Source organism: Xyrauchen texanus, chromosome 38 (genome assembly GCF_025860055.1).
Source record: "Xyrauchen texanus isolate HMW12.3.18 chromosome 38, RBS_HiC_50CHRs, whole genome shotgun sequence".
Taxonomy (NCBI): Eukaryota; Metazoa; Chordata; class Actinopteri; order Cypriniformes; family Catostomidae; genus Xyrauchen; species Xyrauchen texanus.
The window spans coordinates 12,464,761-12,486,580 of NC_068313.1; the positions used below are offsets into that span (position 1 = coordinate 12,464,761).

General features: G+C 39.0%; 1 protein-coding gene across 2 annotated transcripts; it reads left to right on the top strand.

Annotated features, from left to right (window-relative positions):
• Positions 1-6,934: 6,934 nt before the first annotated feature.
• Positions 6,935-20,105, top strand: LOC127632014 (neutral amino acid transporter B(0)-like). Of its 2 annotated transcripts, none has more exons than XM_052110467.1 (8): positions 6,935-7,821; positions 17,240-17,282; positions 17,379-17,441; positions 17,578-17,744; positions 18,285-18,518; positions 18,674-18,868; positions 18,978-19,112; positions 19,456-20,105. In XM_052110467.1, the coding sequence occupies exons 1-8, from the start codon at positions 7,067-7,069 to the stop codon at positions 19,691-19,693; spliced, it is 1,830 nt and encodes a 609-aa protein (XP_051966427.1). In that variant the 5' UTR covers positions 6,935-7,066; the 3' UTR covers positions 19,694-20,105. The 2 variants fall into 2 exon arrangements, with proteins under 2 accessions (XP_051966427.1, XP_051966428.1); XM_052110468.1 differs by lacking the exon at positions 6,935-7,821 and adding an exon at positions 9,494-9,642 and having other exon boundaries at positions 19,456-20,104.
• Positions 20,106-21,820: the final 1,715 nt, after the last annotated feature.

A 21,820-nucleotide genomic window follows, 5' to 3' on the forward strand; every position in this document is an offset into this window, starting at 1 on the left:
CTTGGCACACTTTAGGCCCCTTAGTGCCAATTGGGCATCGTTTAAATGCCACGGCCTACCTGAGCATTGTTTCTGACCATGTCCATCCCTTTATGGCCACCATGTACCCATCCTCTGATGGCTGCTTCCAGCAGGATAATGCACCATGTCACAAAGCTCGAATCATTTCAAATTGGTTTCTTGAACATGACAATGAGTTCACTGTACTAAAATGGCCCCCACAGTCACCAGATCTCAACCCAATAGAGCATCTTTGGGATGTGGTGGAACGGGAGCTTCGTGCCCTGGATGTGCATCCCACAAATCTCCATCAACTGCAAGATGCTATCCTATCAATATGGGCCAACATTTCTATAGAATGCTTTCAGCACCTTGTTGAATCAATGCCACGTAGAATTTAGGCAGTTCTGAAGGCGAAAGGGGGTCAAACACAGTATTAGTATGGTGTTCCTAATAATCCTTTAGGTGAGTGTATATATATATATATATACAATAGTCATATTCTCAGCAAAATTATGTCTTGTTGCTGTTACAACATAAAGTAAGTGATACTTCCTGAAAAGTTATAGTGCAGGGGTGGATCAAGAAATGTTTTATGGGGTGGCAAGACAGTGGCATGCAACTATGAGGTGTGGCAACACCAAAGCAAGTGCCCGAGCGTAGTTCTTATGGATGAAGTTACCAAGCTTCACTGCAACAAGTACTAGTTCATTAATTGAAGTCACTATCAAATTACAAATGTACATGAATTTTTGACATAAATTGAAAAGTTAAATTATTCAAATATTATTTAATAATTTACATAAAATATTTGACACTAATTTTAATACTTAAATGCCAAAACAGAGTTTATAGTACATGCACTAAAAAAACGTTTTGCCTTTGTTATCCTAACTTAAAATGTAGAGTTAGAATAACTGCCCTGGATTGATCTTGTATAGATAACTTAATTATCCACATTTTTGTTGGCTGAACATGTTAAGTTATTGAACCTAGAAAAACTATTCAGCTGAAATGAAAAACACAAGTCAAGAGAACTATGAACATATTCGGATTCAAAGCATGCACTTTGCATGAATAAATTATGCAAATTGAAGTGTTATGTCTTCTACTTTTATTTGTGATGTTGGTCATTGTGTTTGTTGTCACTTTCAGTTATTTGTCATGTAGCAATACTTCAAAGCTCATATTTTACTCAGTGAAATGTTTTAAGATGATCACATTATTGTGATCTGCATGTAATGTGTTGAGGACAAGGTCCATGACAAGCTTAAGATAAGACATTGGTCTCTGATCATAACAGTAAACTAACTTCTAAGATTATCATCAGTAATATTAAATTATAATATCGGTAATTGAACATCTATTTTCAGTTTGAATTTAATTGTAATGAAGTTGCTTGAACTTAAGTCAAGTTTATTAAAAATACATTAATCTCATTTAACAAGTTATATTGATTTAAGTCAACTTTATGTTCTGTTTAAACAACTTTCCCTCTTAAGTTGACAAAACTTAGTAACTGAAGGCAGCACAAACACTTACTTTTTTAAGTTGAAAAAACGTTTTTTTTTTTTAATTATAATTGTTTTTTTTTTGGTGAAAATCCTGTTGTCCTGTACGCTAGGATGTTACTCAACATTTCTTTGATAATATCATATCATGATCCACGCTAACATTTTGTTTTTGTGATGAATATTTGTGATTTAATTATGTGTAACATTTAACACCAAAAAGACCTTGTTAGCCAATAAATGTCCTTGTATGAAATATGAAAACATACCTTTTAGATTTATATAGCATAGTAAATGTAATGCATGATTGATTGAAACTTGAATGGAAATACCACTACAATTGTAGAATGACTCAGCAATATGCAAAGTAGTTCAATAAGATGACAGCAGTGGCACAGAATACCCTTCAACGTCCATCACTAATACAATATACAGTAGAACACTTGGGAATTTTGTCCAGCTCTACTGTACAATCCCTTTGTGAACGTAATAAGCCCCAGAGCTGGTTTACTCTGGAAGGTTGCTATATGGAGCCAGACAGGGCAGCGATGTTTATTCAAGAGCATCAAGGTCGCAAGGTTGCAGCATCTGTAACACATGCACAGGAGAGAGCCGGTGTGTGAGCAAATGCTGTGTTTTCATAGTGGAGTCCCCCTGCTTCGAGTGATCCTCACATCATCCCCTATCGCTGTATGGATTTTTGGCACTCAAATCTCTCTCTCAGACTAGCACACAAAAAGCGTTGTGCTTCTTTCAAATATGGTTCACACAGTTCAGATGAACCTTATGAAAGCAGACCCTTGGGTTTCAAAAGGGGAGCCCTGATAGGTGCACCAGCACTGTTTGTAGAGCGCGGACTGCTCTTGTTAAAATAGAAGTGTTTCCCATAATGCGATACATGGAAATTTGAAGAAAATGTGGGGTTGTGTTTATTAGGATAAGCTGACTGAAATATATTCTGGCTCCATGCGGAGCTCTCAGTCTTCAGAATATTTCATTACTCATGGTGTCAAGGCAAAAACGAAGACCATATTTCTGCTAACAATGAGATATTGTGGTTTTTTCTAATCTGCAAACAACTTTCTTGGCAAAGCGGAGTGCCTAGTTGTATGGAGGTTGGGTCAGGTATTCTTTTTAAGACTAGGTTGACTTTTTCTCTTTTTTTCCACAATCATAATACAAAAGGGCATCTGATACCATAATCACATTTATGAAATGATTTATAATGTCAGTATGTTTGAACATCCCCATCACAACCATATACTTATGAAATGTCACCATTCATTGTGCTGATGAAATAACTTTTGTTATTACACAGCTCTCTGGCATACTTGATTCTGATTGGTCATTGGATGATGGCATTCAGTGGTGAAATATTTCTGAATATTGACTGATGGCAATGGCAACACTATGGAACTGACTACTTAGACACTGTAATAGTCATATTCTCAGCTAAAATGTCTTGTTGCTGTTACAACATAAAGTAAGTGATAGTTCTTGGGAAGGTATGGTGCAGGGGTGGATCTACAAATGTTTTATGGGGAGGAAAGACAGTGGCATGCACTGTACTAGTTAATTAATTGGAGTCACTATCAAATTACAAATGTCCATGAATTTGCGATATAACTGCATTTCCACAGGAACCACACATAGTAACCATTTTGCTACTGATTTGCCAACATTAAAAAAGTTTTTTTTTGCACAATAAAAAAGAAGTAACAAAATGTATATCTCCAGAGCACCAAGATATTGTCTATTAATAATAATTATTATTATAATAATAACATTTTTATTTATAGGCCCCTTTCAAGACTCTCAAGGACATCTTACAGACATAATCAAGTTTACAAGAAGAAAAGATAAAACCCTAAAATCACATATAAAAATGTGCATTATCAGGAATACATACAGTCATAAATAAGAGTTATTTGTAGTAACCTAATTTAAAAAGGTGGGTTTTGAGGAGGGACTTGAAAGTGGAAAGACAATTATGAACATCTGGCGGTAAAGAGTTCCAGAGTCTTGTAGAAACACTGCTAAAGGATCTGGACCCCATAGAAGTCAGACGAACAGAAGGTATCACGAGAGAGAGAGGAACAGGATCTAAGAGTGCAGGTAGGAGAATATATATGAATAAGATCTAGAAGATAGGAAGGTGCTAGGATATGAAGAGCCTTGAAGGTCAATAACAGAATCTTGTTATATGGGCAGAGTTAGAAGTTTGTGAAATAATCCGTGCAGCCGAGTTTTGTACCAGCTGTAATTTATACTGAAGTTTTTGTGGTAGACCAAATAAAAGGGGATTACAATAATCCAAGCGGGACATGACCAGAGCATGTACAAGAGTGGTAGTGCTGTGAATTGAGAGGGAGGTGCGAAGACAATTTAAAAGTGGAAATCAGCAGACCGGGTAATATTATTTACATGTGCTTCAAAAGAAAGAGTGCTATCCAGAATATTAAACAAATCAACAAATTCTAAATGTTCCTAAGCTTCACATATAGAACCGGCAATCTGGACAAAACGTCACTACCTTTGTTAAGTGTACATATGGATGGAAAATATATGCATATCCCATGTACTGTTACTAAATCACCTTTGTAACAGCTGGAATAATACTTTTGAAATCGAAGATTAATACAAAGTTTGGTCTAAATAAAAATAAACTGTACAGAAAATTGTACTGTGGTGGGCAGTGCTGCCAAATTCATGAATATTAATTATGTTATGCACTGTAAGATTCTTTTAAATGACCTGTTTTGATCAAAAGCAATTCTGAATGACCAATTCAAGCACCCAAATTATATGGTAATATGGTCATTTTATCTCTACATCTGCTACTGTTAGTCTTGAGATTTCTTTTAGTCAGATGCAGTACCCCGCTCCCTATAACTATGCAGTCTGCGTAGGGCACCAACTCCCTAAGGGGCACCATCTTACCCTAGGAGGGCACCTGAAAGTCCACCGGGTGCCCTTACTCACACGTTATTCAAGGACCCGAAAGCAGTTGCGGAACACAGATGATCGCTTTGAGTTCTTATCACGTGCCCCCCCGGAACTCTGCGTAGGGCATCAAAAGTAGAAATTCAGACAGCAACAACAAAAAACTCTCAGCTCCAGCAGCAGGAACATGGAAACATTTCAATATACACCTGAGCGCCCGTGAACGACATGCCAAAGCTCACAAATAACTGTTTCCCATAGCACAACCCAGCCATGAAATATTTTATATAGGGAGGAAACACACTGAGCACTGGTGCACCCCATCTACAGTCAGTTCAACTGGTTATCACACTTGTGAGTGATTAAGAGAGAGGGAGAGAAAGCGAAAAAGACAACACACAAACACAACAGACACACAAACAATATGGTCGAGAAGGTCATCACAATGGGGGACACGGAAAAGAGCACGAGCTGCGGAAATCTGCTAACAGCCACACCAAACACTTATAGTATTTAATAATCATTCAGTGAATACTTGGAAACAACTGAGAAATGTATCTTTTACCTCCTTTATTTCCCCACATATTTGACAATGTTGTCATTGTTGTTAAGGAAACAAGCTTATCAGCCCCTGAGAGCCCAAACATACACTATACGTGCGCTGCAATAGTAGGTAGGCAATTGGTTGATGCTGCGATTGGCTGCTGCTGTAATCAATCATGCTATGGGTCTGTAGTCATTTGTGCGTTCTGTGAGAGTTTAGGCAGTATATTTATATTTAATACATTTGGATACTTATGAATATTAATTAGGCAATATATTTTCTTAGGGTGGTATTTGCCACCCTATGCCACCCCGGTAGATCCGCCGCTGGTTTAGTGGCATGAAAAGTGTCACAATACAAAGTTTCAAAATTGCTCAGTTGTCATTCAGGCAAGAATGATTCATAACATTTTCTTAGAACTAACTTCTCTTTTGCATTTTTTGCAATAATGATGCTTCTAGAATTTTTCTCAGAACTAACTTTACTTTTCTTAGTCATTTTAAAGGTCATTTTTAGGTAATATATGAAGGCGGTTCATCTCAAGTTCACCAAGATGTCCTAGCTTGGCAACCACAAGTTTAATACATCACATTATCTACACTCTTAAAGAGATAGTTCACCCCAAAATTTAAATTCTCCCATCATTTACTCACCCTCTTGCCATCCCATATATGTATGATTTTCTTTCTTCTGCTAAACACAAATTAAGATTTTTAGATGGTCCATAAAATGCAAGTCAACAGGTTCCAAAAATCTGAAGCTCAAAGAAGCACATAAAGACAGCATAAAAGTAATCCACATGACTCCAGTGGTTAAATCCATGTCTTCAGATGCTATATGATCAATATTTAAGTCCTTTTTTACTATAAATTGTCCTCCCTGCCTAGTATGGTGATATGCACAAAGAATGACAATCGGCAAAAACAAAAGATGAACTCTTAGAAGAGAAGAGTGCTTAGGAGAGCTGTTTGAAAGAGATTTATAGTGAAAAAAGGATTTGAATATTAATGTTTCTCACCCACACTTATATCACTTCTGTAGACATGGATTTGACCAAATGGATTACTTTATTATTATTATTTTTGAGCTTCAAAGTTCTGGTCAACATTCACTTGTATTGTATGGACCTACAGATCTGAAATATTCTTCTAAAATCTTAATTTGTGTTCTGCAGAAGACAGAAAGTCATACAGATCTGGCATGGCATGAGGGTGAGTAAATGATGAGAGAATTTTCATTTTTGGGCGAACTATTCCTTTAAGGAAAATAGTTCTAAATAGTGCCAGATTAGGGTTCTTCATCTCAGATAGCTGAACCCATTTTGGCGCTAAATAGAACCTTTTTTTAAAGGTTCCATAAAGAACCATGCTTTGAAAATGCTATATAGAACCTCAGTAGTGCTATGAAGAACCTTCTTGATGCAAGCAGTTTTTTTTATTTAACCCTCTATTCACTCAGTTACGGTTTTTTTACATTAGAAATAAATGAATGAATTTGTTACATTAATTATTAAATAAAAACAAGGAAAGTGTCAGTTAAGTACTTTTAATATGTATTTAAATGAACTAAGTATCAAAACTGACAATGCTTTTACAGCAATTATTTGCAGAAAACGTTAAATATTGTGATTAAATAATTTTAAACACATAGGCTACATCACTAACATTAATATAGACATAGTGTGGACAAAGTGTTCAAATACGTTTCATGTTAACAAGATAGCCTATCAATGGCTTTATATTTGTTTTTATATATATATATATATATATATATATATATATATATATATATATATATATATATATATATATATTTCTTATTAGTTTTGCTTTTAAAACTTCCTTTAAAATAAATATAACTAGATACTTGATATTTTGTTATCTAATGCAACAATATTCATTCATTTATTTTGTGTGTCCAAATACTTCTTGGGGCCACAGTTTACAATATATTTGCTATATATTCTATATTATATACCAAATCTAAATGGCCAAAAATATTTAGCTGGGTCTCAAAAGGATATATCACATAAGCAGCATATATATACTATGCTTTTTCATATGTACAAATGTCCCCTACGCGCAAGTCCGCCTTAAATTATTTTGCATTAATGCTCCTCCCAATGACGTTGTGCTCCAGGCTCCTCCAACACACTTCATTGCGCGTTATTCGCACACTCATTTCCACGCTGGCACCAAAGACTCATCAAGCTTTTACATCCACTCCTTCAACTTCAGGAGTCCTTCTGGAACAAAGTCTGTCTGATCACACAATGGCAGAAGAAAATATCTTCATAGAAGATGGAAAGGCTTCCAACGGGGAAGCGCACCTGGATGACCCGACCCTTGCCAATGGCTTGAGCGACCACAAGAAAAGTGAACCTGAGACTACAGCGCAGAGGTTGAAACGAATCGCCATGGCTAATCTGCTGGTCATCCTGACGGTGTCTGCTGTCATCATCGGCGTTTTCATCGGGCTCGGCGTGCGGAGCGCTGGGCTCAGCCGGACGCAGATCATCTACTTCGGATTCCCCGGCGAACTCCTGATCCGCCTGCTCAAGATGATCATCATTCCTCTGGTGGTCTGCAGCCTAGTGTCAGGGGCGGCCAGCATCGACCCGAAAGCCCTGGGCAAGTTAGGCGGCTGGGCGATGCTCTTCTTCCTGGTGACCACTCTGATCGCCTCCGCTATCGGCGTGATCATGGCTTTCATCATTCAGCCCGGTTCAAGTGACGGGAACTCCATATCCCAACTCAACACACAGGACGACAGCAATGTTCCCCAAGTTAAAGAAGTCATGGATTCGTTTTTAGACTTAATAAGGTGAGTTGAGAGCACAATGTTAGAAATACCCCAACATTAGTCTATTTGCTGTGCGGTGCGCTACGTAATGCTAAAGTTACGTCAGCTCATTCTTATGAACACGTGTTCACATTATATATCTGATTCGTTCCGCCACTGTTATTAACTGGAAGTGAATCCAGCTCCTTATTAAAGAAAAGGAAATTAACATGAACATTTTTATTTTTACGTTCTGGAATCAAAATAGTCTCCAATATATTCTCAGAAAGCCAGAACTACTCACGAAGGGGCCGTTCACACCGTTTTTGCGTCCTTCTACGCAACCTCTGCGTCGCGTATCCCTCAGGAGCGCCGCGTTTTTTAAACGCCGTTTAAAGTTAAAAGGGTTAGAAACGTGTCTCGAGACACAAACGTTTACTGTGTTCTTGGCGCTGCGGTTTTATTAAGCGCAAGTACGTGTTTGTACATCTCGTAACTGAACGAGTTTTTGCTTCCGTTCGCGCGGGTTTCCATTGTTTTCCTACGTTGAAAAGAACGTCAACTGTTAAAAACGCGTCTCGAGACACCTGTGTTCGTGGCGTTGCGCCTAGCGTTTTAAGCAAATTCACGCGTTCGTGTGAACGACATATAAAACCCATTTTTACTTGACGCCACTAATATCTGCTGTGATACACGTGTATTCATTCAGATACAAAGTTTTGAGAAACCAGGAGGCACGTCCTGAGTTGTAGGACAGTTTTCCCATGAACTCCGGGTGCTGTGTAAACGCATGCGGGAAATGGTCATCGGCTTGACGTTGATCTGCATAGCTGTAAGCGGACACTTCAGTTGCATCAGCTGCCCGCCGCGTGTTGACTCCCATAATCCGCTCAGAAGAGGATGTTCTGTGCTGAGTGAACAGCTCTTGCTGTTTATTCTCTCTTGAATTATTTGACATTTTAAGGGTGGGTGGCGATCTGTTGCATGAGATAAGGTGAGCTGTTGGCCTACATTTTAATACACCCGAAAAGACATTCTATAGAGATACTTAATTTTTAGATTTTCTTTTAAAAATGGAGGCAAATATCCCATCTAAGGAGTAAAAAGTTTATGGGATGGGTTTTTGGGATTTGTCCCATAAATGGGTCAAATTTCACCTTGTGTTTGTCAGAATGCCAGGAGAACATTCTGTTCTGAGTTGCCTTCAAAAACAATCCATAATAGTACTTAGTAAACATCTTTACAACTACTACCTAATATGAGCATATAAATATGAAAAAAAAAAATAAATAAAAAATAAAAATCTACTTTACACAAATATACCCTAATTGCACATTCCTCCCTCTCCAAATTTTCAGTTACTGATTGCAGACTAGTAGCATAATGGTTGTGATTAAGCTGCTTAACTCAAAAAGCTGCAAATTCAGTCCCCTACACCACCAATTCATGTTTTATAATGGCATTGAGACCTTTTATACCTTTAATGTTTAATAAAGTTACAGTTTAACTCTAAGTAGAAGCTAGTTCCCTAACGACTCTGTACACTCGACATTGCTTAGTAACGCATATGTAGTAACCTTACATGACCTAGATGAAACCTCTCTACCTCTAATATTGGCTATGGTGTTTGAGCCCCCCTGTTTTGGCACGAAACTATCTGCTATAAATACAGGTGCACAAACACCATTTCCTCAGAATTTCTTCCTTCAAGACACCGATCATATCTTGTCTTGAAGCCCTCTACCTTCGCCGTTGATATACACAAGTCAGTGGGCGGAATCTTCACGGGAAGACTTTCCGCTCTCCTGCAGTGCTCCTGCGAACATCACTGGTGAACGGGCCTCCGCATCCTGATTCGGCAGGGTTTGTATATCCTTACAAAGCAATTGTGTATTGCATATTGTGTGACATAAATATATTTTAATTAATATATTTATATATCTAAAAGAGTCACGTGATTTTCAAGATGTCGTTCCATAAGTGTTCCTTGTGTGAGAGACACATCCCACCCCAGAATAAGTGCTGCATTCTCTGTCTGGGCCACGGCCACGCAGAGTCTGCTCTTATGGAGACAGACTGTACTCTCTGTGATGGCATGAGTCTCAAGACGCTTTGCACATGAATCACCCTCGTTTTCGGCCGATCCAGCCTCACACGCCCTCCCACCTGCCTCTTTTGTGATACCCGAGGATTCACACGAGGAGGCACGGCGGGGCCGCGAGGTTGAGCAGGACGACTTTGAGGTGGTCCTCGTGGCGGCACATGCCCAGCGAGCGCCTCAATCTCTCCTAAACGCATGTTTTCCGATATGCTATGTGCGAGACGAGCTCCAACCTTCTGAAAGAGTGGGCAACCTCGTCTCTTGCAGCGGTTCTGACGCTGGGGATGATGATGTCTCTCGCTGCATCAGACAGCGAGAGAGTGCTCCGTGGATGATGCTGCTGCCCCTTCCCCCAGCAAGGGAGTGGACTGGCATGTGCCACTGACAGGGAGATTCTCTGCGCTCTTAAAAGGGCATATGAAGAGCTTCACCTCGAGTGGTCTCCCCAAGAGGAACCTGAACAGTCTCGCCTCGATGAATGGTTCCTGCAGTCCGGACGCCGTCAAACGGCAGCACCCCGCAAATTCGAAGTATATCACAGCTGGTTCACCCTCGCTCTGTTTCAAGCCAGCACCTGACTAAAAGCCCCATACCTGCTGCCTTACCGGCACCTGCGTATCAGCATGTGCAGCAAAAGTGCTCCTGACAGGCACAACCCTTTGAAACGAAAAGCAAAGCCTGCGGTTTCCTCCAAAAAAGGCTCTATTGGAGACACAAAACACTGCTTCCCTGTCGTGAATTGCCCTCTGTCCCATTACGCGGATATGTGGCGAGCCCTAACGGATATTTCAGAATGGGTGCAAAAACGATCGAACATAGTTATACGATACGATCCAATTTGCACGCTGGCCACCCCATTTTAGCAGTGTTCTGTCTTCTATGGTTTCACACGAGGACGTGCCAGTGTTATGAGCCGAAACACACAATCTCATTGTGAAAAACGCAATGAGATTGTGCCAAATTGTCAAGCACAAAAATGGTTTTACAGCCATTATTTTCTTTATAAAGACGGCGGACTTCGGCCAATCCTGGATCTGAGACATTTAAATTGCGCACTTTTTTCTGGCTTAAAATGTGGCAGAGGTGGTACCATCCTGATCATGTGCACACATATACTTGTACCATGCCTTCCACTTGCTGAAGCAAACACTTACAAGCAACATATTTTACGTGTTCTTATAATTAGATGATTGAAGAAAATTACAATTATCAACTTATAACATATTTAATTAAAGCTAACCTGTTTCAACCTGTTAACCTGTTTAAATACAACATAACAGCTAATGTGTTCATTTATAGTTAACAAACAGCATACATGATTAACCTCTTAAACCAATAATAAGATTATCTCTGATCTCAGGTATGTGGGTGGGTATGGTGGGAAGGGACATGTGTAGAGACCAATCGGCCACCGTTTTACAGCTTGAATTGGACTGATCGCTTGGATTGACAGGTCTTGATTTACCATGCACACAACTTAAACTGCTGGATCTTATTATTGTTACTTATTCTATGTAATTATGTTTCTGATTTGTGGCATTTACAAATGTAAGTAGATCTTAGGTTCAGTAAAACCCTCAGATCACTTGTTTGGAGAATTTTTTGGACTTTTGATAAAGCTAACTTGGTACCAAATGCCATAACTTGCTTTGAGATAACAATACAACATTTTACCCAGATACAGTTGACATAATTGTAGTCATCATGTCAAGCATGAATAATTAACTAAATGAATAAATAAACTGCATCACTTTCTCAGCAGCATTTTACCATAACTAAAAAAATGTAAGTCATTGAAATAAGGCCATGAAACGCATAGTAGATTTTGTAGGCTCCAGTTTTTGCTCTTTTGTGGGACACTTTTTGTGTTAGGCCGTATCAGAAGCAATTCAAATATTTAATTTTGGGGGCATTTCCAACCCTGCATGATTCTATTTTGAGCCAACGCCTGATTAGCTTGCTTGTCGTTAAGCTTAATGGAGGGCTAATGCCCAAGTTCTGCTGGCTCTATGGAGATTTAATTTTTTATTTTTTTTTATAGTGGTTTAATTTCACAGCAGTGGCAAACAATGTCAAAGTTTAGGGCAAACATTATCCTTACCTTGCTGTCACAAATGAAGGCTGGTCAGGTAGACTTTGATGTCGCTCCTCTGGGCGCTCATTCTACGTTCGTTAACTGTGTGGAGGCTGTGACAAAGAATGTCAAAGAGGGGCAGGGGCTCGTGTGGTCTCGCAGAATTACAATTTAAATGCAGATGACGGGCACACGTTTAATTGAGAATTTATGCCAATGGCCAAATTGAAATAACTAAAATATAAATTAAAAAATAAGAAATAACTTGCAAAAAGGGCACTTATCTAGTGAAAGAGGGCGGGTGCTTGAGTCGCAGGGTAAGACTTTCCCAATTGGTATTAAAGCACACTCAACTAGAGGCACAGTCCTCCAGAATCCAGAAGTCATCATTACAATTCAAAGGCAGTCTTTTAAAATTTTGTTTCCGGTTTTGTGCATTGCAAACCCTGGGTGGGTGTAGTATGCTGTGGTCACACCATTAATTTAAAGCTGAACTGAAATACTTGGGGCCTTTGTCATGTTTGGCCACATCTTCAAGGGAAGTCAATGAGCCAATGCCACATGAGGGCAACATACACGTGCAAACGCACACAGACATGCATTAGTGCACAATAGATGTAGTGTTAATTAGGTGGCTTATGTGGCTTGTGTCATTCATCAAAAGGCTCCTTACTCAAGGGGCCATTATTTGTCTCGGTTTGACCAAATGCTGCCTTAGAACAGCAGGAACTGCCACGGATCCTTCATAATTTCACACTCTACTAAGGGCACAGTTGGACGGCCTTTCTATAGAGGGTTAAGAAACAGCAGGTGCTGGCATGTAGAGCATGATTGCTCAGTAGCATATAGGTTTTAAGGAGGCACGTGTTTAGCTGGCCTACACTTTGATTTTTCTCAATTCAAGTTTTAGCATGTTATCTGCTGTTTCATGTCCTTATCAGGCCACATGTGGAACAAGCCCTCTTCCCCCATTTAACAGCAAAACATAACATATGCACACTTTGTTTTTCCCGTGTGCTGTTTCCTGTTACCCGTTGCTGACTGTGGATTGCTATAGACTTTTTAAAGAACACTTGGACTCATTCGACACATGCGCACTATGACTGCTTTGTGATACTCTTTAGTACAATCTTGTGTTGCACAAGACGTAGCAGCTTGTGGAAAACCAAAGTAAAATTTAGCCTTAAGCCACACTTTTCTTTGCTAATACAGTGTGATTGTGTACCCTCACTTTTGGAAAGACATTTGAGAAAAACTCAAGTGTAGTTACTACTAGCTGTTATAGGTCAGTTAAAACAGGAATTGAGAAGACTGTAAAGAAAGCATTGATAAAGGTGTGTGGAGTGCTACGTTTCATGTGTACACACAATAAACTCTTACTGGTCCTGTTTGACATGCCATTGAGAGCAGGAACTTCAGGCCTCACAGCCACATGTGGAATGTATTGAGTCAGGGAGTCATTAAACCATCTACATATTTGTGCTTTCATGACGTTTGTACACCAAGAATTATCAATGAAGAAAATACTCAGCCTAGCCAGCTCTTAAACTGTATTGTTTTGAACATGTGACAACCTGAGTGTCATTAACCAAATATTTCACTGACATGGTCTGACTGGTTTCACCAATGGGGTTACGCTGTTTCCTCAGGTATTCTCTGGTAACATGAAAACTGTGAATGTGTGAAAGTCCATATACAAGTTGAGAAAATTTTGCAAAAAAAAAACCAAAACATTTTTTTCTACTGAAGACTTGAAGACTGGAATTACTGTTAATTTTGCTGCTATATTATCGAGTATACTAGTTCATAATAAATTGTTTCTTAATAATCTATAAATTTATATTGAAATAATGTGTAGTTAGAGGTTTGTGTTTCTTTACATATTAAAGAGTACTCCCAATTAGTTCCACACAATAATGTAAAGATATTCTAAACTGATTATACAAAAAAACAACAACATTGTTAACGAATCGGTATTGGCCGATACTGAGATTTCCGGTATCAGAATCGGATCGGAAGAGAAAAAGTTAAATTGGTGCATCACTAGTTTAAAGTCTGATTAGTTAATGGTGGTTGGTTCACATTTCTTGGAAATGTGACTCAAGCACTTCACTGTTCCACAGCAAAAACACCATATTATCATTGTTTGGTAAATTATACCTGGGATTATCATTCCATCAGAGTGAAGACTTCCTCTTTAAATATTAAGGTCAGAGATGCTGGAATATCCCAAAGTAGAATTCAGTGTTCTTATATCCCCATCACCACACTGGTCCTAGTGCCCTCGAGTTCCTCTCCATTTGAGGGAACTGTGTTACAGGGGTTGGAGTTTGTGGAATTGGTATTACTGGAGGCATATAATCTGACTAAATTTGCAAAGTTATTTTCACATGAGGCACCTTGTGAGGCCAGGCTGCTCAGGGATTGGGTGGCTGAGACTGTGAGGATTCTTATTGCCAGTAAGATAAATGTATAAGGGGTAGAATTGGATCTTTGTTCTCACAATACCTTGTTTGTAACATTTGAATGGTCATCATGAGATTAAAACTTCAAATTCTTGAATTTAACCTTAAGGCTAGGATTAGTTTTGAAATAACTACCATTCATTCAGTAATCTTTAAATGGAATTAATTTAATGCTTTGAACATTTTGAAAAAATCAGGCACTCTTTTGTATTATCCAAGGGGCATTCTATTGGGGCCTCCTAGTTGAGCAATTTAACAAAATAGTCTTTAACAAAATAGTTCACCCTTAAATGTAACTTGTCAACATTTACTCAACTTCATGCCATTCTGAACCTCTATGACTTTATATCTTCTGTAGAACACAAATGGATACCTTTTAAAGAATGTTCATTCTGCACTTTTCTGGGGCTGTAAAGTTCTTAAAAGTTTCATAAAAATTTCTAAAGGCTTGTCGCGATGATCAATTATCATCTGATTGCGGTTAAGATGATCACAATTATTATACACTTCAAATTCCAATAACCTTTTAAAAATGCCATGAAAGGCACGTTTGTGTGTCTCATACAGTGGTGTGAAAGTGAAGAATTTAGTACAGAAATGTTTTACTATTGCATATATAAACTACGCAAAAAAGAAACGCCCCTTTTTAGGACACTGTATTTAAAAGATAATTGTATAAAAATCCAAATAACTTTACAGATCTTTATTGTAGAGGGTTTAAACAATGTTTTCCATCCTTGTTCAATGAACCATAAACAATTAATGAACATGCACCTGTGGAACTAACAGCTTACAGATGGTATGCAATTTAGGTTACGGTTATAAAAACATACGACACTAAAGAGACTTTTCTACTGACTCTGAAAAACACCAAAAGAAAGATGCCCTGTGTCCCTGCTCATCTGTGTGAACATGCCTTAGGCATGCTGCATGGAGGCATGAGGACTGTAATGTCTGTATTGCGAGACGCCTAAGACAGCACTACATGGAAAGAGAAAGGACAGCTGATCGTCCTCATAGTGGCAGACCATGTGTAACAACACCTGAACAGGATCGGTACATCCCAGTATCACACATGCGGGACAGGTACAGGATGGCAACAACAACTGCCCGAGTTACACCAGGAATGCACAATCCCTCCATCAGTGCTCAGACTGTCCGCAATAGACTGAGAGAGGCTGGACTGAGGGCTTGTAGGCCTGTTGTAAGGCAGGTCATTACCAGAAATCACCGGCAACAACATCAACTATGGGCACAAACCCACCTTCGCTGGACCAGACAGGACTGGCAAAAAGTGCTCTTCAATGACAAGTAGCGGTTTTGTCTCACCAGGGGTGATGGTCGGACTCGTGTATATTGTCGAAGGAACGAGCGTTACACCGAGGCCTATATTCTGGAGCGGTATTGATTTGGAGGTGCAGGGTCCATCATGGTCTGGGGCGGTGTGCCACAGCATCATCGGACTGAGCTTGTTGTCATTGCATTGCTATGCACTACAGGGAGACATCCTCCCCTTATGTGGTACTCTTCCTGCAGGCTCATCCTTACATGACCCTCCAGCATGACGATGCCACCAGCCATTGCTCGTTCTGTGTGTGATTTCCTGCAAGACGGGAATGTCAGTGTTCTGCTATGGCCAGCGAAGAGCCCGGATCTCAATCCCATTGAGCATGTCTGGGACCTGTTGAATCTGAGGGCTAGGGCCATTCCCCCCAGAAATGTCCGGGAAATTGCAAGTGCCTTGGTGGAAGAGTGGGTAACATCTCGCAGCAAGAACTGGCAAATCTGGTGCAGTCCATGAGGAGGAGATGCACTGCAGTGCTTAATGCAGCTGGTGGCCACATCAAATACTGACTGTTACTTTTGATTTTGACCCCCCCTTTGTTCAGAGACACATTCTTTATTTTCTGTTAGTCACATATCTTTGAAACTTTGTCTTGTTGAATCTTTTTATGTTTATACATGTTAAGTTTGCTGAAAATAAAAGCAGTTGAAAGTGAGAGGACGTTTCTTTTTTTGTCGAGTTTAGTATTATATATATATATATATAAGCTTTTCAGTTTGGCTGGGTTCCAAAAACAACAGTGTAATTGTGAAATGGATCAAGACTAAAGTTGATCAAAAAGGAAAGTTTCTGGAAATATTTTGATATGAATGACATGGAAAAACAATATTTTTTATATGTATTTAAAGCCTCAAAGGAAACCTTAAAGTATATATATATATATTATATGATTCCACTGCAAGTATTGTTTTCTTGTTTTCCTGTAAAATTATTGGAACATTATTAAAACATGATTTATTTACTTGTCAATCAAAATGGCATATTATATTACGTCTTCTTTTAGAGAAATCTGACAATTTAGTGAATTTTAAAGTTAAAACAAAAAAATATAAAAAAATCTGCCAATGGGGTAAGAAAAATAATCTTGTGTACCCTTTGAATTAAGTTCAAAGGGTACACTTCTTACCCCATGGCAAACAGTTTATTTTTTTTCTTGTTTTAATCATAAATCTCACTAAATTCAGTTAGACTTCTCTCAAAACAAGATTTATAATCTTATGCCAGTTTGCTTGTCAAGTAAATAAATCATTTTTTAAGAATGTTTAGATATTTTTACTGGAAACCAAATGCATACTTGTTTTGAAAATAATTTTTGCTGTGTCCAAATCTCATTCATGCACTCACATATTCAAATTTTAATGTGTTGTACCTTAAAAAAAATCTGAGATTTTGTGTTTTGGGCCTGAAACAAACATTTGAATGTCTCTCTTGAAAGTGTATCAGATATATAACGCATCCTTGTTTGTGTCTGGCAGAAACATCTTTCCCTCCAACCTGGTAGCTGCTGCCTTTCAGTCGGTGGGTGCTATTGGAGATTTTCTAAATGTTATGTGCTTTATGAGTGATCTGTGTGATTTATTGGATTGCCAATCATAAATGTTTTCTCTATCACAGTATGCCACAGGTTACAAGTTTGTGAAAAATGACACCAACTCGACCAACTTCTCTTTGGAAAAGGTGGCATTTTCTAAATAATCTTAATTTTAGTAATAATGTAACCATGTCATTATTTATAGTAACTTCATACTATAATAAATAGTTATCTGTGGATATAGATCATTAAGTGTGAGTTATTGTGTGTGTGTGTGTTTAGGTTCCAATTGGCTCAGATGTGGATGGCATGAACATCCTGGGACTTATTGTGTTTGCCATGGTATTTGGAGTGGCTTTGAGGAAACTTGGAGAGGAAGGAGAGATCCTTATTAAGTTCTTCGGCTCTTTCAATGAGGCCACCATGGTGCTGGTGTCCTGGATCATGTGGTAAGGAACATCATGTACTCACTCTGTCAGTACGTTCATATGCACTTTTAAAGTTAGATTTCAGTCAGACTGAAACAGTTATTCATAGTGTAAATGCTTTAGTCCAGCGGAAATGGTACCAGTCAAATTTTGTGACAGACTAACAGATCTAAATTATGCGATTTGTAGTTTGGCTTCTTCCAACATATATACATGTTAATCGGACTACAATTGGCCTCAACCTTGTGAGCATGCTCCGAAAGACATAGATGACGTGCAATGTATATTACAGGCACTTCTTCAGCTGACATCCTTGCTTTTAAATATTCAATTGCTAGTTGTGGCATGCATACTTTGAAATACAGATAAAGACTGTAGCTCGACTTCGCTAACTTAATGCCTGTTTTTTCCATTGTTTCAGATGTTGTATACGGAGTTGTGGATTGTAGTATCTCACATCTTTGAGCTTTGCTTTTGTATCAATTAATTTTGATTTATTTATCAATTAGTTTTTGTCTCACATATCCGTGAATCCCTTTCTTTCTCTTCTCCTGCCTGAAGGTACGCACCACTGGGTATCATGTTCCTGGTTGCCAGTAAGATTGTGGAAATGGAGGATGTGGGGTTGTTGTTTGCCAGCTTGGGGAAGTACATTGCCTGCTGTGTGATTGGCCATGCCATCCACGGCTTGCTGGTGCTGCCGCTCATTTATTTCATTATCACTCGGAAGAACCCCTACACGTTCCTGCTTGGATTGGTCACAGCACTGGCTACCGCCTTCGGAACCTCCTCTAGGTAAACACATGACTGAAAAATGTAATCGTCTATGCACAGCTGTTAACTTTGATAGCCCCAATTATGTTGCTTGGATCTGAGGGTTAAAAAGAAACAAATTGCCTGAATAATAAAGCAGAAGCAAGAATGAAATAACCATCAACTATTCTGATCAGCTCTGCCACGTTGCCCCTAATGATGAAGTGTGTGGAGGAGAACAACGGTGTGTCCAAACACATCAGCCGCTTCATCCTGCCCATCGGAGCTACAGTCAACATGGACGGAGCCGCCTGCTTCCAGTGTGTAGCTGCGGTCTTCATCGCTCAACTCAACAAGATCCCGCTGAACTTTGTCCAGGTCATCACCATTCTGTGAGTTCATTGGTTGTCTGTAAAACACCTCCCATATGCTCCTTTTGCTGGTCAAAGTGACCTGCATATTACTTGAGCTGAATTTTGTTTCTCCCCAACCTTTTTTCAGAGTGACAGCGACTGCGTCCAGTGTGGGAGCTGCTGGAATCCCTGCTGGAGGCGTGCTGACACTGGCCATAATTTTGGAAGCAGTAGGACTTCCCACCAATGACATCTCCCTCATCCTGGCGGTGGACTGGCTTGTGTGAGTAATTGGTTTTGATGCTTTTTGTAGGTCAAAGGATGGTGTGGTAAAACTTTAGTATTGTTGGGAAGACCAGTTTGGTTGGTCTGTTGTTTTTAGATTTTCTACTTCCTCTATTGTGTTTTAATATCAGTCTACCGATAAATGCCACCTGGTTGGTCTCTTAGGAATAGCAGCCAACAGTGGCAGGAAAATTACAGTCATATTTAGTTAATATTTAGGGTTATTGGGGGCCTGGGTAGCTCAGCGAGTATTAACGCTGACTACCACCCTACAGGAGGAAGGACATCTTAAGAATTTAAACAGCAAAGATAATATCTTCTCTTTTTTTTTAATAATTTAGTGACCGTACTTGTACCGTCATCAACGTTGAAGGTGACGCCTATGGAGCAGGTCTACTGCAATACTTTGTGGATCGCACAGCTAGCAAAAATGAGGGGACGGAGCTCAAAAAGGTGCGGGTGGAGGAAGAAGACACCATGTCAAAGCCAGAAAGTTCTCCGCTTATCGAGAAACGGGACAAAGTTGAATTGGAGGAGGTCGCTGGGCCTAAACCTAGTGAAAAGGAGTCCATCATGTAGACTTGCACAGTTTTTTAACAAACTTTCCTTCCCTACCTGCCAAACATCCCGCAATCAACCTCTACATCTACACTGAGGCCATGGGAGAGATGCAGGTTTAGTTTAGGACAAGACTAAGATTACATCCTTCTGACCTTCCTCTACGCCCAACTCTTTATGAATGGAGTCTTCCAAAGCACATGCACAGAGATTTAGATAGAGGATCTTGGAAAAATGCTTGAACAATTATTTATTAGATGCTGGTCAGATAGTTTGGAAATTGCAATATCTTTTATTTTGTACTGTCGCTCCTTGGTTTTTAAGCTTTTTTAATATATATATATATATATATATATATATATATATATATATATATATATATATTAGGGCTGTCAACGAATATTCTAAATTCGAATATATATTCGAATAGTTTTAAAAACAGAAATTCGAAGGTGAAAATTAATATTCGAATGTGGAAAAAACGCAGCCGCTGATAGCAGATGTGCGGCTGTCTGCTTTGCGAGTGGGCGTGCTGCCTGAGGGGTCTTTGTTGTCACATTTCTCGGAATTGTGTGCTTCATTTTATTTAACGTTAAACAGAAACATGACTAAAATGTAAGGCTACTGTACTGACTGAATAGATGTTGCATGAATAAGGTAGGTTAGATACAGCAGTTTCATGCACTGCAGGCTTCCACTGGTTTGATTATTTACCGTTTCATGTCAAGGAAAAGTTCCATGTTTACCACAGCACAGCTCGCTCGGAGCGTTCAATGTCGGTTCTATATACTGTAAAACTTCAATTAATGTTAATAATTTGTTTTAATCACTGAATGAAGCCTGCTATATTTGGGACAAGAGTCGCGACCTTATATTGCTTGCACAAAACTCTTGATCAGCACTCAACATTTGTTTATTGTTGTTGTTCTTTTAAACCGTTATCGCAGAGAGCGTGAGGGCGAGAGAGAGAGAAAGAGTGCCTCGTGGCGTGCGAGCAGAGTGAGGTCTTGGCCATTAGTTGATTTACTTGTTTTTGTGTAGGTAATACGTTGTCAAATATGTTTAAACTTAAATAAACTACCTATACAAATAGTTATGTCTCTTTGTATTAATTTGTCCTGTTATTGACGTAATGCGCGTCATTGACCAAATGCGCAACCAGATATTCGAATAGTTCGAATATATGTGTTTTTTTAGAGGGAATATTCGAATGTCATTTTTGAGCAATTTTGACAGCCCTAATATATATATATATATATATGTTCGTTTTACTCCTTTTTATATATACAAAAACCGGTGACCACTCATTCAGGCCTTTCAAAGGCTAGGTGGGTTTGTTTTTCTTTTGTTTTGTGCTTTTGTTTTTTGTATTTAGTGTTAGTTGATTTGCTTGTATTTTTTTTAATCTAAATATCTAAAGTTTCAATGCCATCTTGTTCTGGTTATACCCCTAGCTCCCTATTAAAATGCTCAGAATTCTGTCCGCAGTGTTTCCACTCAAATTAAGTCCTTTGTAAGCCAAAGCACACACTGAACCTCAGCGTCGTTCACGGTTCTAAAACACACCAAATAAGTTTTTAGATGGTCTGCTTTGAAATACCTCGTTCATGGAGACCTGACTCCCTTAAAACAAACGACCTCAAATGTCCATCTAGCTGTTAGAAGAGGCCAACGAAAGGAGTTGGTAGCCTGATCTTTGACCTTGACTGCAAAATGATTGTTTAGAACTGACATTTTGCCCTCCGCTCTGTAATTTCAAGTTTCTGCTGTGTTTTTATACAGATAACATTTAGTTTTAGGGTCAAGTTGCACTCTGGTCAGACAAGGAAAGCAGCACAATCAAATATAGGTCACGTGCAAAGTACACCTTGTGTCTTAAGTTCCAAGGCTGTTTGGATAAGGTTGTGGAAACAGCCTTGTAGCCTGCAGGTGAGAGGAAACACTATGCGCTGTTCTGCGGGTTGATAAGCAACTATTTTCTGTTGAGAGGTATAAATGGCTGAGTTTTGAAAACGGCAATGCCTGAATGATCTGTTTCAGTGGAAATCCATAGATGTGTGTCTGAATACAGGCTGGAACTGAGAAATGGAAAGTTATAAATAAACTAGAATAAAGCCAGGCAAGTTTCTCATGTGGTGTAGGAGCAAT